Below are 19,503 nucleotides of genomic sequence, written 5' to 3'. Positions count from 1 at the left end.
GTATCTATATGTTAAATATACAGGATTTGAAATGGTGTTTTTTAAATTACCGATTCTATACATAATATATAAAGTTAAATTTATTTACATTTTCTTGTTTCTTACAAAAATTATTAAAAAGAAAAACCAAATGTGTCATAATTTTATTGGTTATCTAAAATGTAATCTAAATGTTAGATACTTAAAATACATTTTTGTTTATCTTGCCATTACAGAAAGTCAATAAAATTTTCAAAAAACAATAACAGTTTGGTGGGGGTAGACCGTAATAGTCGATAGTCATGCGAATTTGCGCCATATCTTAACGTTATAAATGTCACATTCGCTTGTGTATAATTGACAGGTAAGTACAGACCATTTGTTCGTAATTAGATAAAAGAAAGGGTAATTAGTTAATATTTTTATTTCGTTCGATACGTGAAGCAGTTCGGTTGTCTGAACATAATTTGTAACTTTCTTAAAATGTCTCTGTAAGACTAACATATTTCGTCACGTTGATTTTCAATAAATCGTGTTTTTGGTGATCACACAAGATGGAAGAAGACACATTCTATTACACAGAAGCAGCGTTTCAACTGGTAAGTTAATTTTAAAATAACACTATCTTTTATGAAATTGATTATGGAGATGTTATTTCAAAATGACAATCAAAAACAATATGTTAATCGGGAGGGACTATATATATATATATATATATATATATATATATAATTTTCATAGTAATTATTTAATTTTTAATGCATATTAAAGAGAAGCTATTAAGTTACTTCACCAACGTTCACCACGTTCACTTCAATAAAGATTTAATAATTTTTAATAAAGGTTTTGACTTCGACATTTGTTAGTTCTGTTTAAAGTATAAAAGCTATAATATATTGCCTGAAATCCTGGATTCCAATCTCAAAACCAGCGGGCCAGTAAAAAGTTATTGGGTTTTTGTGTCGAAAATTCTCATTCCTGTGCCTCGGAAAGCACGTAAAGCCGTCGATCCTGTGCCTGAACTCATTCCGGTCGTGTCGGATTGCCGTCCCATAGGATTATGAGAGTTGGGAATAGAGAGTACACCTGTGCTTGCGCACACACTTGGCTAATCTCTCTTGGAATTATAGTACAGTAAAAAGTAATAAATTACAATTTGATTTTAATTTTATTTAATAATAAATGACGTCTTTTAATACTTTGTTACTCAAGTACTTAGTTGATTTTTATTAATTATGTAAATTGGTTTTATTTTCAACAATTATAGAATAATTTTCAAATGAAATTAATAGAAACACTATTTTTTATAGTGATTATAGTAATATGATATTTTTATAATGAAATCTGTTGTTAACATGTATACAATATAACAATGCTGATGCTTTAAGCACTGTAATGTACTCAATATTTATTATTTTCCAGGAGATAAATCTTCAAAATGTCAGAAAAGATTTGCTATCAATGCTCGAAGTCTTCGAACAAGGACACTGCTTAGAATGTTATCATCTAAAGTGCACCTGCAATAACGAAACAAAATCTGAAAGCGGTAAAAGCGATACCATTATACTTGATACGTTTGATGAGGAAAAACACAAAGCACCACCAGCTGCTTCATTACCAATGCCGAAATGGACCGTACCGAGCGATGACGAGAGTCCCGAACCATCGACACCGGAGAAAGTCATACAGAAAGACATTGAAGCTTGGATTGACGCGGCTAATAAGATCGAAGACGGTGAACACGACGAAGAAGACGAATACGACGAATCCGACGAATACGAGGAATCCGACGAATACGAGGAATCCGACGAATACGAGGAATCCGACGAATACGATGAAGATGATGAAGATGGTGAAGGTGATGAAGGTGGTGAAGGTGATGAAGGTGGTGAAGGTGATGAAGATGATGAAGGTGGTGAAGTTGGTGAATACTTTGTAGACGATATAGACGATGAAGACGAGACTGTTAAAGCGGCTCCTTTACTTCCGTTAACGGAATCGAATATAAATTTTCCACTGGTTGATAAGCAGAAGAAACCTCAAGTGGGGATCAATTACGCCAGCAACGGAAATGTGGTCGAAGCATTTTTTAAATACTTTAAAATGCCCTCAAATACTGCAGTGACTTATATGTCAACGAAGCTATCGGGAGTTTGCAACAAGCAAAACTATACATACTTTTAACGTTAAGTATGATTTTTTAATAATTTTTTCGATTTTTGAATATCTTTTAGTTGAGTAATTCTATAATCCATTTTTGATTTAATTAAAAGTTATCATAAATTTTTAATAATGTATTCGATTTTTAAATATCTTTTAGTTTTGAGCATTTCGATAATTTATTTTTGATTTATTTAAAAGTAATTAAAATTATCAATATTATATAACGAAGAACGGATAGCCATTGCAGTCAAATGTAACAAACGTATTTTTAAAGCGCTACAAATGTAGTGAAAATTATTTTAACAATAATTTTAATACATAATGCTATTCATAATTTTATCGACGTTCGTTTTGTAACATGTCTTTTGAATGAATTTACTTTAAAATGAAATTAAAAATAGTTATCAAAATGTAGTATATGGTACATAAGGGTTTAAGATTTAAAACGGATTTTAATAAATTTGACAAAGGTTATGCAATAAATATTAATTGAAGGATCAGACATAATGTATATTAAAATACATTCATTGCAATATTGGGAGGTAACGAATTGAATAAAGATATACTTTGTAAGACGACACAATTCCGTTTGACTTTCAAGTTAATGTCTAACCCTGATACTTTTATGAATATACAATTAAAAACTATGAATTGTTTTATTTTATCTACTTCCTTTGGGTGAATTTGAGTGTAACGTTACTATCTGTAACGTTTTGCAGCACAATGTTTCTTGAGCAAAAAAAAGTCTTGATACTTTTTATATTATTTCATATAAAAGTAACTTAAGTCAGTAAAAGTTCAAAAATATGAGTTAGATACATGTACACCGTTGAACATAATAATATTACCCGTATTTATAACATCTATTTTCTACCAGATAACGCAGGTTATAAAGCCTCGATTATCAGTAATTAACTGTTAATAATCAAAAAAGATTTTCGCTTACATCTGACCCATCTAAAGTAAATAACCCGTTCATATAAACTGGACAAAGGCCTCATCTGAACTTTCCTCTTGAGGAGACGGTTTGAATTCCGCCAAGTTGCACCGCTAGTTAGTCTACCATCCAATATATGCACGAGATGGATTTTAAACAGCTGCGTTTTTCGGATAAGATCGACTTGTTCTTCCCTCTGGGCCATCTTGACACTCATTCCTATTTGATTCTAGGCAACGTTGACGACAACTGAGCTTCATGCCGATGTTCTCAGTAGAACCTACAGTACAATTCAGTACAGTGAGCCTAGATCGAGTTTTTTTACTTTTTCTATCGAATTCGATAGCATTGAATCGACGTTAATTGTGGTTTGTATGGAATTCTACAATTATTCTTACTAGATGGCGCTGTTTGTGTCTGTTTTCTGTTTTTCCGAATAAGTTAAAAAAAACTTACTAGGTTCACAGCTTTACATTGAATTCAAACTTGCACGATTCAAAAGTAATTGCAAAAAGTCTCTTGAGGTTAATCGTATTAAAGAGGTTTGTCATATTAAAAAGTTAAGTTTAATTGAAATATTTTTTATAAATGAATATGTCGGCCCAATATTCGAGCGCTCCAGGCGGAGGTGCTCGCGGAAGTGTACCGGTTCCGGGCGGAAGTGAGGTCGCGTGGCGACCGTCCAGGGTTGGAGGAGGTGCTGCGAATCAGGACTCTCGCCCAGCAAGCCCTGATTCGCAGGTGGGAGGAGGATCTGAGGTCCCCATCAGCAGGCCTGGCGACAGTGGAGGCGATCCGTCCCCACTTTAGTCGCTGGGTAACGAGAAAAGGCGGCACACTGACCTTCAGACTGACTCAGGTGCTTACTGGACATGGGTGCTTCGGTAAGTACCTGCACGGAATAGTCAGGCGGGAGGTAACGCCCTCCTGCCACGAGTGTGGTGCGCCTACGGACACGGCATGCCACACTCTGATGGAGTGTGCCGCTTGGGGGCCTCAGCGCCTTTCCCTGGCGACTTTAATCGGCGGAGACCTTTCGCTGCCGAGCGTGATAAATGCCATGCTTGGTAGCGAAAGGTGCTGGATGGAGATGGTCTCCTTCTGCGAAAATGTCATGTCGCAGAAGGAGGCCGCGGAGCGGGAGCGCGAGGAGAGTGCCTCCGCTGACCCGCTTCGCCGAAGAAGACCGGGGAGAAGACGCCGGCGCTATGCGCATCTTCTCCTCCCACCGTGTGTGTCGCCGGAGCCAGGGGGTCTCTGTACCCCGAGTACCCCCTAGGATTTGGAGGCCCGCAGAAGCGGGCCAACCGTCGGGACGGCACGGTAGTATGCGCAAGCGATCCCGTGACGTCCCCCGACAGGATGGAGTGGGTACCGCTGGTTTTTTAGTGGGTATTCCGGCGCCTTTAGCGCCGGCGAGTCCCACATACCCCCCACGTACCTCATTTGGGGGAAACACATAAATGTGTTTTTCCAGCGAGAAAAAAAAATATTCGAGCGCTGCCGGCAGTCTAATTTGCTTGTAAGGCGGGCCGAACCCGATGCAATCTATGTCCGCATTGAAACACACCCTGATGTGAAATTTGCGTGTCAATCGAATAAGTATTTTATTGTGATTCTGACCAACAAACAAAATACATAAAACAATAATAAGAAGTTAAATAAGAAGTTTGTAATTGTTCCTAACAATATTATATCGCGGGTGTGACTCGACTCTTATTCAAATTCCCATACGTTTGCAGGACAAACAGGTTTTACAGAACCGAGGAACAATTTTCCTACTTCATAACGGTTAGGATACGTTCGCGATTCTATCGCGATCAGATCGATCGAACCGCAACTGGATCATTGTGTTAGAAGGATATGAAAACGATTAAACCGCAACGAATACGTTTCGATTCGATCGCGATCAAGTGACAATTACTTAGTAGTATTGGCGTCCTGTTGTCACTGGAACCACAGATAATATAATGATACATTAAAACTCAATGTAATAATTTATTTTAATAAAGTTATTATGGATACCTTCCAAACTAATGATTCGTAATAAATAACGCAAGTAAATCTGGATATTAATAATTTAATTAATATCCACTATTTATCATGACACAGTGGTTAGAATCTTTATCGATGATTGCAGGTTCAAACCCGGGAAAGCTAATTTTCATGTGTTTATAATTCATTCGTACTCGACGGTGAATGAATATAAGGGAAATCCCTCTCCTCCTCCGCCCTGTATGGAAATCTGCCACCATATCCACCTAACCGCATTTGAGCAGCATGGTAGATAAAGATCTTCTCCTCAAAAAAGACGAGAGGCATTATATTTCATTTTTACTTTTTGGTTGTGTATTTGTAAATATGTTATTATAATATATATGGGATGTAAGGAGAGTCGGGGATATAAAATATATACTTACTGAAAATAAACTATTTTATAAGTATATTTAGAACCTTACCTAAATTTTACATACTTTGGAGTATTTTTTTTTCTTAACTATTTATTATTAGCAATCAGTGATTGAAATTTGCCAAGTATCATAATTATAAACTGAATTTTGTATGAAGCTCTTTATATTAACTAATCTGAATTGCTTGAGTCTCACAGTTATGTATAAAAACTTTATAGTTTTAAGGCGAACGGCATAAAAACAGATGCTATATCTTTACAAGTTAAAATGTTTAACATTTTTCCATACTATAGGTAGGTAGCAAGATAATAATTTTCGCAACAATAGTTTTTAATAGTATAATAATAAAGCATAAAATTGCGTCACAGTTAAAAAGAATAAAGAATAAATATTTGCCGTTTTCAACGAAACAAAATGAAAAGAAGTGTTAAACAATAAAACTTTCTTTGAGTATTTAAAATTCGGGTAAAGACGATCTTTTTGAGGATAAAAGTATTTCAAAGTGTTGTAGAACTGTGGATTGTTTGAAAGTATTTATAATTTTACCGGACAATGAGATAGACTTTTTTTTAAATAATACTTTGTTTTAATAAACTACGTTAAGTATCATAAAACCGTTTTTATTTTAACATTGATAGGTAGGTGCATTGAAAGACTGAGTAATAAGGAGTTTTTTGTATTTTTTATCGTAATAATAATAAATGTACAAATTTACTGTATATTGTAAATTAAGGGATTTGTAATAAATAGATGAACATATGGCGCTCGTAGCGTTTTATATCACGCTATTATTTGTTATCACAACTTATCTTAGTTCAAATAATGTGAATGTTTAAAAAAAAAAGGTCATCGCCTTAGTTAAGATGAAGGGCCACCCATCAAATTTTGATACAGGGCCTAGCAAGTGCAAGCTACGCCCCTGTCACAAGTTATTATTTTTAAAAATATTTAATTGTAATATTTATTCAAAAATATTATCGATACTTTGAAAAACTAAATAACCAGTCTTGAAGTATACATTAAAAAAAATTAATTAATTGCCGTAAATATAACATAATAATCTTATTATAAATATTTTTGAAACTAAGTTTAATAATGTTTTGATATGAATTTAGATTAATAGTATTTTTTACTACCTTTTTTAATGGTCAATTAACGAGACATTTAAAATCTATAATAATATCAAAGGACTTTATACATTAATTCACTACGTAATATAGACCTTAATAGTTCACTGCCCATTGAAATATCTACACAATGTGTCGACTGAATGACTGGGCTGTTTGGTCACAGACCATTGCATATCCGGAGTAGAGTGAGGGACAACAAAATGGCGGCCTGACATTGGTGACAGTTGACAGTCCGCAATCGGCGTCCGGACGTGTGGCTTTGCCGTCGTATATATAACGAGTCTACTTGTATAAAATATTGTTTTTCTTTAAAAACAATCATGTCTACTGAATCAACGCCGATAAATTCATTAAACAGAGATAATTTGATAGTGTTAATAAGGAATAATGTTATGAATAATTCCATTGAGTTTACTTCGGATTGTGACGCGGTAAGTTTTTATACGCATACTTTGTTTGCAGTGTATGCAGGATATGAGATTACTTAGAAATGCTTTTATAGATAAGTGAATAACGTTCGTTTGAAAAGCTGTAGTTTCGAACTGAATATTTAATTTTAATTTTACGCAAAAATCGTATGTTCATAATAAATAAAGTAAAATAAATAATACTTAAAATACATATTTAAAAAAGATAAAATTAATGTATATGATTTTGTATGTCATTATTGTATATAATTATTTACGTAACATGTTTTATATAATAATAATAGATAATTTAAGTATTATAATAACAGGTAATTCAAATAGGTAATTTGAGTATTGCCGACGACCGGTACTAAATAACAAATTGTTACATTTCTAACCTAAGATAATTACGTGTGTAATGTAGATAATAATTAATAGGGCTTGATCTTAAGAGCCGTAGACTAGTATCAAGTTAGTACATATTGTATTTAAGTAGCCATTCGTAACGGACAGTAGAATTGTCTGCAAGGCGTAATTCATAAGCTACCAATGGCTTACAGATTAGGCTAGACAAACGGACTCTAGGATGTATGAAAGATAACAGATGGGTACTCTTGTTCCTATCTATCAACCTACTAATATAATAAACTTGAAGAGTTTGTGTATTTGAGTTGAAGTCATATTTGAAAAAAAAATTAGCCCATCCTTTTATTTTATTTTTAAAGCTGGAAAAACGCGTTACGCGTTTCCCCCACGGGAACAGCGGGGGGTATGTGGAACTCGCCGGTGTCCAAGGCGTCGACTGCGCCCCGAACATCTGAATACCCACTAAAAAACCAGCGGTACCCTTTCCGTCTTAACGAGGAGCGCCACGGGATCGCTTTCGCATGCTACCGTGACGCTCTGACGAAATTTTAGCCCAACCTGCCCAACCCTTGAGTAATCCTTAATTCAAAGGCTATTTATCATCACGCTATAGTCCACATAGGCGAAGCAGGTTGTTAAAGCGGATGAAGCCACAGATGATAGTAAAAAATAAAAGCAAATCATTTTTAGAGAACGAGAATATTGAAGGCTACTGCAGAGACTTACAAAAAAAGGTATTATTCTTTCAGATGCGAACAACAGGATGATTAATTATATTGTTAAATATTTTAAAAAGATTCCAATTTTTATTGTTAAATTTGTACCTAGTTTATGAAAGCTGCTTAAAAACTCGTTTCATTTACAATCGGTAGCCGCGTTATGATAAACGATAGGCAAGCGTGCTACATCTTAGACCGTAAAAATCTATGCGATTTGCTAACAGCTATATTATGCACTTCAAACAACAATTACAAACTTCATGATAAATATACGCATATATATTTAATACAATACTATTTCACTTAGCTACTTATATTCACATAAATTTCTCTCAAAGCTCCAATAACAACTATGCCGACATTTTAAACGCCTGTTTTCCACGAATCCATAATGAATACCATAGATTTATCAAGATTTCACGTCAATTCAATGTCAAATAGTATTATTTGTCTTTTTTCTGTGATCGGAATTGGCTATTGTGCCATAATAATTGTAAATTTTCGATTTTTTATTCTATCTGAAAATAAAACACGCAGCCATAAAAAAAAAAAAAAACAAAAAAAAAACAGTATGTTGAAAGTATTATAAATATATTATCAATTAATATTAAAGATTATCTGTGTTCGTATTATATAAATCTTCATTTCAAATTTCATTACAATTCGTCAAATCGCTTGACAATGATGGAGTTACAAACATCCAAACGCACGAATTTTCGCTTTTATAATTTATATTTTATAAATGAAATCACAGACCTTCAGTACTTGTATTACCGGAAAATTGAACTGTCAGACTACTCAAATATTAATTAACATTCAGAGAAATACCAAGAGTCCCTTTTCAGAACGCAATAGTAGGTTTATATTATAATACTTTTCACCCGCTGCTTCGTAGATAAAGCAGGTACTATTCAAAAGTAGCCTGTCCTACCTTGGAGTTCAAGGTATGAAACCACATTTGATCAAAATCGGTTAATTTGTTTAGCCGTGACAGCGTAACAGATAGACAGACACAGTTACTTTCTTCTATTTATAATCTTAGTATAGATAAACTTCTTACTAAAATAAGAAGTAAATAATATAAACATAGTTTAGCCGGTGATTAGTTAATAGATGCTGTGTCTTCTTCTTCCTAATGTAAAATTTTCAATGGCAGAAAGAGATAACTAAACATATGCTAAGCAACGTTTATAAGAAAGGCTATTAATGTTTATAACTAACAGTGGGTAAGTAGATTACAAGGGACGAGATGTATTGTTTGTTCATGTTATTAATATTAACCGGAGACAACCGTAATGCTGTATGTACCAATAAAAAACAAAGCAACTGTACATTACATTAATATTATATGATTGGCACAATGTTAAATACGTTAACAAATATTATCGTTATTAAAACAGATGTACAAAAAACCCCGGAATTATAATTGTTTTTAAAATTCATGTTCTATGTCTGTAATAGTATAATAACATAAGTCTAATATCCAAAGGCGACTAGGAAGCCTCCTTTGTGCCTGTGCGATTATCACGTTGTGGGATCATGACTTTGAACTATAACTAAGATTACATGAAGTTATTTTTGAACTTGACGGACCGGTTGGCGTGATTGGTAGATACTTGCGTTACACGCCGAAGGTTGTGAGTTCGATTCCCACCCAGTTGTCTGGTTTCCATAGTACAAGCTCTGCCTAGTTTGGGTTCAGATGGCCGTGTGTGAATAATGTCGCAGAATTTTATGTTATATATTATACTTAAATGTATAGTAAGGAAATATTAAAATCATATATTTTTGGTGTCATAGTGACCCGTGTAGACAAAGCTACTTATGTTAGCTAGCGTGCTTTAAAAGTACCTATTATAATATTATATCAACTTATTATAGAGAATACCTATTATAAAATTTGGAAAAAATGTTACGTCTCTTGCGCTTGTGGTTACTCTGGCTCACTCACCCTTCAAGCCGGAACACAACAACTAGGCATAATAATTACGAGTACCTGTTGGAAACATAACAATAAGTTACCACGTAGAACGTCGAAAGATAGCCCTCTTTTTTTCTTGCTAAATCTTACAATTATTTAAATTCTAAGACGGCTCAAGAGATAAGCAATAAATGCGATCCTTATAATAATAGCCTTTGTAATCTTTTCGTTACCTGCCGTGAGTAGACTTTAACGGGAACCTTCTTAAATATTTAAATGAATCGTATCATTTGCGACCAGTACAAATAATTTAAAAAAGTTTTGATGTTCCCACAATGCTTAAATGAAAAATTTTTATGTGGATTACTTTATTAACAACCTGCTATAGTTCATTCACATATTACCAAGTCAGGTATATAGACCTTAATATATATCTGTTGAATGCTATGTGTGTATTGAAATTTTGATTTTTTTTTTGAAGACATATCTAATTACAATTATTGTTTTACGTTTAAAATTACACTAATGGTGAATTTTAGTAGTCATATAAACTATAAATATAATAATATATTAACGTAAAGTACATTAAGTTTATGATATTTAACCAAAACAAAAAAACTTTATAATAATAATAATAATAATAATATCCTGGGACATTTTTCACACACGGCCATCTGATCCCAAATTAAGCTTGTACAAAGCTTGTGCTATGGAAACCAGACAACTGATATACTACATAAGACTACTTTTCTTTTGTAAATACATACTTATATAGATAATTACACCCAGACTCAGGACAAACATTCATGTTCATGCACACAAATGTCTGTCATGGGTGGGAATCGAACCCACAACCTTCGGCGTGAAAGGCAAGTGTTCTACCAACCACGCCAACCGGCTCGTCAAAGTCCTTTGCTTCCTGCTCAACAAAACGCTGGCAACGTTACCTCGGTCGTTTGCCAAACTGTTAAATATACAAAATTTGTACTACATAAGGTCGCCATCATTACCAGACCGTAAAAGTTTGTTATATTAAAATAACGAATCATAATTTTAGATAAGTTACATTATTCGGAAAAAATAACGATATACTATTTCTGACGTTTCGACTAATACTTCTCAAGTTCATCACATTATATTTTATATAAAATAAATCATAATTGTTATCTTTGCACATATAAATAATTTATGAATATATAAAGAATAATTTATGAACGAATATTTTATTATATACCGGTTTCGCCGGTAGAGATCCACACGCTGTCTTTATGTTATGTTTAAATTAAAATGTTTTAGCTTCCGTTTTTATTGGAATATTTATTCATTGTTTTACGCTCAAATGTATCTAAGATGTTAGCAGTTATTATAGAACAAGATAAGTCGAAGTATTTTCGGGTAATTAAATAAAATAACTTTATTATTTATCTATAACACACTAGAACTGTCTTCGGTTTTGCGAGAATATGAAACTAATCGATAGGAAAGCGATTCGTTTAAACATTTTAATCATTGTTTTGTTACTTTATTGAGGCGACTAGTAAATGGTCATGCCACTCGATGACAAACTTGCATATAGTCATATTATAATATATATTTTGATTTTGGATTATTAGAGCCTCGCTAATTTTTTAGGCTTTATAAAATAAACTTAGCAAACGCTTTTTTTTGATGAGCCGGTTGGCGTGGTTGGTAGACCTTTCACGCCGAAGGTTGTGGGTTCGATTCCCACCCAGGACAGACATTTGTGTGCATGAACATGTATGTTTGTCCTGAGTCTTGGTGTAATTATCTATATAAGTATGTATTTACAAAAGAAAAATGGTATATGTCATGTCATATCAGTTGTCTGGTTTCCATAGCACAAGCTCTGCTTAGTTTGGGATCAGATGGCCGTGTGTAAATAATGTCCCAAGATATTATTATTTTTTAACTTTATATAATTAAATAACTTTAATCTGAAGAGTAACAAATAAAAAATTGACAATATTGATTTGTTTATTTTATAAAATATTAAATAAATTATAAATATTTTGTTCAATGTTCGTACTATTTTTACTTTATATGAAAATTCCTTTTAAAAAAATAAACTTTCAAACGAAAGTACTTACAAGACGTTCAGTTAACGCATCGGGTTATTTAAGTTTGGACGCAAAATTAATATTTTGTACTCAAGATAATTCGACATAATAAATTGCCACAAACAAACATATTTCTAATACACACAATGTATAATTTTATTTAAAAACATTAATAAACATACCAGTTATATAAACAAGGCGAAGGTCTCATTTTATCAAGCATAACAAATAAATAATGACAACTTTTTCGGCGGTACTTTGTTCCGGGGAACTTAAGAAATTACAATAATAAAATAATAACTGTGACTGATCTGGACATAGTTTCGAATATTTTATATAATTTCTTATTTTGTTTTCAGACGGAAACAGACTCGCCTGTACGCAAACCGACAAGTTTAAAACCGATTATAAAGAAATTATTTCACTCGCCGATATCACCGAGAAGTCCAGAGCGACCGGTGCGAAGCAAAATCGACCGAAGCAGAAAGAGAAAGAGGAAGGAGATACTTTTACCGGGTTCTGAAGAGAGTATCACACTGGGATACGTCGAAGAGAATGATAATAACAAGGACTGCTATAGCCCGGACGCATATAAAGGAATGAGAAAAAGAATGTTGATCAGTTTATTTCATAATAAAGAGTATTCTATTGATATGGGAGATTAATGTTTATTCAATTGATCAGACATTAAGTCCAATCGAAAAGTTTATTGAAACTATTCGAATGAAAACGATACCTTCAGATATTATTAAGCCGATGAAAGTTTTAAGTATTATTTTATCTGTGGACACTGGAATTGTGAATTGTCAAATCAAAGTTCAGTGTTACTTAAAGAAGAAAACATATATAGTTTTGCAATATGTTAACTAATAATATTCACAAAAGATAAAACATTTAAACGTTTATGAATGAACTTATAAACGTTGAGCGGTTAATTAGTTCAACAATGCTGTGTCTTATTCTTTCGAATGTCAAAACAATGAAGATAGAAAAAGACAGGAATCAGTGTTTAACTAAACAATCGCTAAGCAACGTTTATAAGGCTGACAGTGATTATGTGAGCATTTAAGCATTTGTAATACAAAATTATACTTCATTGATTTCTAAACAGTTAAGTTAAATAAAAGGTACTTATGTCGTAAGGTACATTTTATAGTTTATATCGTTTCAATTATATTTGAAATATTACTATCAAATTACAAAACAAAAAAATCGATTGTAAAAAAAAAATACTAGAAAAATATAACTTTATTTAAAATAAACGTAATAACTATAAAGTCAAAATAAAGTTAAAAAAAAAAAGTAAAAGCGATTTTTTAAATAAATATTTATAGAAAATTCAGTACAGAGAGATTAAAAAGGATCGGTTTGGTTTTTAGCAGACTTTATAGAACCTTTTTGGAGTTTTATTTTTGTTATAATATTAGTCTATGTATCTGTGAATCGGTTTAAAAGCACAAACAAACTGTGACAAATTCGTCCGAGTAAAAATTATAAATTACTTACTTTTTTATATGATAGATAATTAAGATCATTAGCTTTGCAGCTTTAATATTGTTTAGTTAAGAAAATTATCATATAAGTTAAAATAAGTTTTATTGTCTTCCAATTATTATATTAATTAAGATTGTTAGGTTAATAAGTACATTTATAATTTATATATAGCACATATATAATGTAACCTATATTCATGTTTATTATCATCAATAGCACAATGGTTCGATTCTGACCCCTCGTGCTATTGTCGTCCCCATTACTAAAACAAGCTTTACGCTTAATTGTAGGGGTAAATATTGGAATATTATTGACATTGCATTTTTTTTTTAATTAAACGTAATATCAATGACTATTTTTTTTAAAAAGCAATTTAAATCATTTATAAAGTTTTTTTTTAAGAATATTATGAGTAGTAACATAGCAGTTCTTAACGAGGCTATGACTTGTATTAACTAGCAATACTGCTCATCTCAACAGCAAGAAGGTGATGTGCGTTTCATTATAAAAGTGCTATGTATAATATTTTTAAAATCATATTTCATATATACATATATCTATTCCCTTCGAGGTGCTTTATAAGAAAAATATGAATACATTAAAACAATAATAGTCATTCTGTTATAAAGTAAATTATAGTTCTTAAACCATTTTAAACTTTATTCCTTTACTTAATCCTAGTTATATACGTTATTTTATGCGACAGTAAACTCCTGTAGATATCATAACGATTACTTATCTTTATCTATGGTACTGTTCCTGAAAGTGTTAATAAAGTTCTCATTCATTTCTAAATTGTAATCGTTGTAATTCGAAGTAATTCGCTTCAGTCAGTTTATATAAAAATATAAAGAATAATTGAAATAAAACTTAATGATATATTTAGTTTAAAGATAATGAAGAAATAATATTTATATTTACGATTTTATAATAGAATTTGTATTATTTTTTCATTTATTTACTACTAAGACTTTTGCGCTTCCCAATCGATTGTTATTAATAAATTATATTTGTAAGTAAATATTTTATAGCTTTTATTTTTATAACAATAAATAAATATTCAAATGATGTATTTTGTTTAATTTTTCATTTGTATTTTGTTCGTGTTAAAATATTTCCTGTAGTTGGTATCAAAAGGTTAATTTTGAATTTGTCCATTTTGCGGTGCAGATTACTTGATGGTATTTATGTATTTGATTTATTTTTAAGGCACTGAGCCTCGATGGGTTTCTACCCATCGAGGCTCAGTTCTTCACCAAAGAAGTTTAAATCTATTAGTTTATTGTACCTAATTTGTGTTTGTAATTCATCCCGTACTCGGTAGTGAAGCAAGATATAATGCATTGGTGCAGCGTGCTGGAATATGCTCTAAACTTTATAATGCGAGGAGGCTTTAACCAACATACACTATAATATTATTATAAATGTGCGCGTACGGGTCTTTATCAATAAATTAAATTTTGATTTTTAATTAGGTTTATTTATTGACTAGCAGACCCGCAACTTGCCAGCGTGGAATTAAGTTTGTGACAAAAATTGTTCAAAATCTGCTATTTTTGTGTCTTGTATGTATGTATGTTCAAATGTACTTAAATTATTTAATGTACTTTAAGTACATTTGAAGTATATGTATAAAATATTAAAATTATTTGGTAGCATCGGTAGTCTAATAATATGTATGATAGAAATTAAATTAAATTTTTAGTAAACCAGAAAACAAATAGCTGGGAAACGATTACAATTGACTGTTAAGAGATTCCGTATGTAGCGTATTCCCTTGCGCTGCTTCACTTAAGTTGACATATAAATGTCAAAACTTTATCCGTCACAAAAGGCTCGAGATGTTTTCCTTAGCGCGAGAACGAGATGAATTATAAATACACACAGAACAATTTACTTAAAGATAAAATGTAATTGCGACATTGTTAAGCAGCCTCTCATTTTAAAAGCCTGTCTCAATTTATCGCGTCTTTATAAAAGTAAATTCTTAATAAATAAAAGTAATGATCTCTCGGGGTTCGGATAAAAGCCGCTCTCGCGGGAAATCATCCGGGCTTTAGTTCATTAGCTGCGTTACCACTTATTAGTGTAAGGCTGATGGTGTTTGTCTGTTGGGAGTTTTTGAACGATATCTTTTTAAAATGGATGCGCTTGATTTTTATACTTAGCAAGAAATATGAATTGGCCCGATAACAACCCCCCCACTGTTCCCATGGGGGAAACGCATGACGCGTTTTTCCAGCGTGAAAAAAAGGGGTTAAATTTTCAAAATCCTTTCTTATTGCTAAACTACTGTGTAAAAGGACCCGAATGTAAATCAACATGGTGCTAGTCCCAGTAGATTAGGCTTTGCCTTGATATGTCAGTCAGTTATTTTTTATATGTATAAATAACCAGTAATTAATGTCAATGGCGTCCTTATTCTTTAGTTATGTATCATGTGTCATGTGTTTTTAGAGTACATATTTCTGTGTCCAATGAATCAGATATTTATAACGCAAGGTTGGCTTTAGTATATTTAAATATACCTAACTAGCAAATCCCGCAAACGTTGTCTTGTTTGATATATGTAATTGAATGCGATGCTATCATCGCCTCTACTGAATACTAAAATTTAGATAAAAGTGTCACAAGGTACCAAACTTATAACGGTGGTTAATACGACAGTTTGTTGCAAGGCTCGCGGATGAAACGTTAATTTAATTCCGAAAATATAATTACATTGAATTCGATCGCAATCGCAAATCTTCGCAGACGAAGCTGATGATTTACATATATACCTAATTGCAATCAATTAAAAGAAATAGTTCGATTTATTGTAATACAATATTATAATTAATTATTGTCAATATTCATTAACATACTAATTATAGTCTAGTAAATTGTAATTGCGGTTTAATCTTGCAATATGGACGTTTGAATTACCTGAATGAGCACAAGGCGTACGGAAGGTATATTTACCTATTAGCTTACAGCCAAATAATAGGTAGGTAGCACCGGAACTAAATTCTATATATGGAACTATATTCTATTGTCAAATCTTTAAAGAGTACAAAATTATCTATAGTCAATCCCAATATTCTTCTACGTATGAGTAACGTCTATTTCAGTTAACTTTGTGACAAATAATTATAATTTCATTTAAAAACCAATCAATCGGACCCAATTAATCAATAATCAGAAATAAAATGTAAACGATAATAATTGCTATAGTGTAAAACTGCAATGGAGTTATTAAAAAAGCGACAATTCCCTATGTTGTAAAACATTTGCACAAAAAAAAAAAATCACGATGGAATGAAAATTAACAGATAACAAAATTACAATATTTTAAACAAATTCAACGAATAATAACATTTAAGATTTAGGCAAAACATTCTGTGATTAAAATTTTAGTGAAAAGCAGACAAAGACTCAAATAAAAATTCACAAAATTTAGTTAAAAAGAAACAATAGACATAAAGTAACAATAATACACCTTTTAAAACCACTGTTTGACCATTAGTCTATTGTACCTCAGTTCTCCTTAACGAGCGAATGTTTGAAAGGACAGCTAGTTAACTGTCAATTGTTACAGTACAGATCAAAAAGAAATCACCGACATACTATTCATTAATGAGTATCGATATAAGAAAAAGAAATGTAACGTAGATCACAATATTGCAAATTGTATTATTATTGGCTAAATATGCGAAGAGCACGCATCCGTCCGCTCGTTACTATCTAGTGATGTTATGAATTTCGCAGCTCCGCAATATATCTCGATGCTACTATTAATAAATAAATCTGTATGTTTTGACTACGTCAGTACTAATTGGATTTTCATCTTATCATTAATGCCTAGACTATGGTATAATGCGTGACAAAGATTTACAAATTGCGGTAAGTACATAAGGAAATAAAAACAAAACCGTATACGGATGTTACATTTAAAACAGCGATCTCTTTTAGACAATTTTATAGTTCGTATAACAATACAAGTGCTTAAATATAATTTGTGTCGTGTGCGTGCTGCCAGTATTTTTGCTACAATATATAAAACCTTAAATATGAATAAGTAGGTATAATAATCGAATTTTATTAAATTCTACCTATTGTAATATTTGATAATGTGAAAAATTAAATGAACCGGTAACTTAGTTTTGTTTATATGATTACTAATAATACATACCTTTTACGGCGCTAAGTTTGTTCCCCACCATTTGCTTTGCCACGAACGCCGCCATCTTGTTTTATTCGCTTTTACTGGTTAAACTGAAACAATAAAAACAAAAACATTTATGATAACGAAGATATTGCAATTATAACATATTAAATACAATAAATCCAACTAGGATTCGATATAGCACGTTATTCAAATACTTTATTCCAGTTGTTTTAAGCACTTTTAATTTATCATTTAAAAGTCAAAACTATAGCTGAGGTAGACTAAATATTTGAAAAATTAATTCCAAATAAAACGAACCGACACGAAATTCAAAGGCTCCTTATTCAGACTAAATGAAAATTAAAGCTATAGACCGGTAATGTTTCAATGCTGGGTAAAGTCCTTTCTGCTCCGAGGACATAGAATCATCTGACACGTGCAGATGTTATCCTCAAACGTGGACTATAATCTCGGTGATGTTTCTGATCTTCGGTTAGGACTATCATATGGAACAGGTTTTCCTACGGGGCCATATCGTTTCTTTTAATAAAAATGAATTGAAATTCCATTCGTAACATAGAGCCCAGTATCACATTAGATCAGCTCGATCATTCTAATATAACCTTTTCATATTTCCAAGCCAATCCATTTATAATTAAAGACGGAGTGAATTGGTTGAATTAAAAAGCGATCAATTGGGAGATTAAGGTCACTCGAGGCAAGAGAGGCCATTATCCGTCCCAGTCGGAGAGTTATTAAACATTTTTATATGACTATAAATATAATAAGTGTGTATAATTCTTTAATCGTAATTATATTAATGTGTTCTATAAGGAGTATTTGTAATTTATATTTCGAAAGAATAACTAATTTTAGGAAGTAGGTAAGGCACCAGTGAGCCTTCATGTGCTTATAATTCGTCTCGTGCTCGACGGTGAAGAAAAAGGCGTGAGGGAACTGCATATTTCAGATGAAAATATACCACGTGTAACCACCAACCCGCATCGGAGCAGCGTGGTGAAATAACCTCTAAAACTTTGCTCAAAAAGAGAGGAGGCTATAACCCAGCTGTGGGACGTTTACAGACTATTTACTTTTTTTCAATTTTAAATTATATACTCACTAAACTAAGTACCTACAATTAGTTCACTCAGATAAATAAACCTATTTTTAAGCTTTAATTAATAAACTTTAGTACATAAACAATGATTCTAATAAGTAATTTGAATAAATTAAATGAATTAATAGATTATAAAAAGAACATATTTAACTCTAACTATGAAAGTAAGACATGATATGTTTCTAATTGGTATCTTTAGAATAATAATATATTGGTACAATGTATAATTTTATGTATAATATAATGGCAACATTAAAAGGTTTCTATTTCAAAACAATTTGTCAGTATGTTAATGAACAACTAAGCCGTCTGTAAGTTATTGCTAATGTTACATAGCTTATCTGCTCTTTACGTTGATAATGTCCTAGTGAATTATATCAGTCGTAGCGTCCCTTCTCAACGGAAACTGGCCAACTGCACAGGAGATATTCCGATTGAACAAGTGTGTGCGAAAACGCACTCGCACTTGCTATTCCCTCACTCTCATAATCCAATGGTATATTTCAAATTTCAAACGCAGAACAAACGGTTTTAGATGCTTACGTGTAATCCGAAGCACGGGAGTGTTAACAGTGTCAGCTCTCACTGCTGATGATGAGATTTTAACCACGGATACTCCCGATAACTGTTT

At 32.1% G+C, this 19,503-nt stretch overlaps 2 protein-coding genes across 2 annotated transcripts in view; one reads left to right on the top strand and one right to left on the bottom strand.

Annotated features, from left to right (window-relative positions):
• LOC126778314 (complexin) overlaps positions 1-19,503 on the bottom strand; it is a 297,079-nt gene that overhangs the window by 80,683 nt on the left and 196,893 nt on the right. Inside the window, exon 3 of the mRNA XM_050501817.1 lies at positions 17,777-17,859. Coding sequence (XP_050357774.1) covers positions 17,777-17,831 — 55 coding nt within the window. The 5' untranslated portion in view covers positions 17,832-17,859. The remainder of the gene's footprint in view (positions 1-17,776; positions 17,860-19,503) is intronic.
• LOC126778264 (acidic leucine-rich nuclear phosphoprotein 32 family member B-like) lies at positions 428-2,185 on the top strand. Its single transcript, XM_050501754.1, has 2 exons — positions 428-578; positions 1,402-2,185. The coding sequence occupies exons 1-2, from the start codon at positions 534-536 to the stop codon at positions 2,161-2,163; spliced, it is 807 nt and encodes a 268-aa protein (XP_050357711.1). The 5' UTR covers positions 428-533; the 3' UTR covers positions 2,164-2,185.

The sequence above is a fragment of the Nymphalis io genome, chromosome 25 (assembly GCF_905147045.1).
Source record: "Nymphalis io chromosome 25, ilAglIoxx1.1, whole genome shotgun sequence".
Lineage (NCBI taxonomy): Eukaryota > Metazoa > Arthropoda > Insecta > Lepidoptera > Nymphalidae > Nymphalis > Nymphalis io.
The sequence above is the reverse complement of the archived record's forward strand: the minus strand, read 5'-3'. Positions and strand labels throughout refer to the sequence as shown.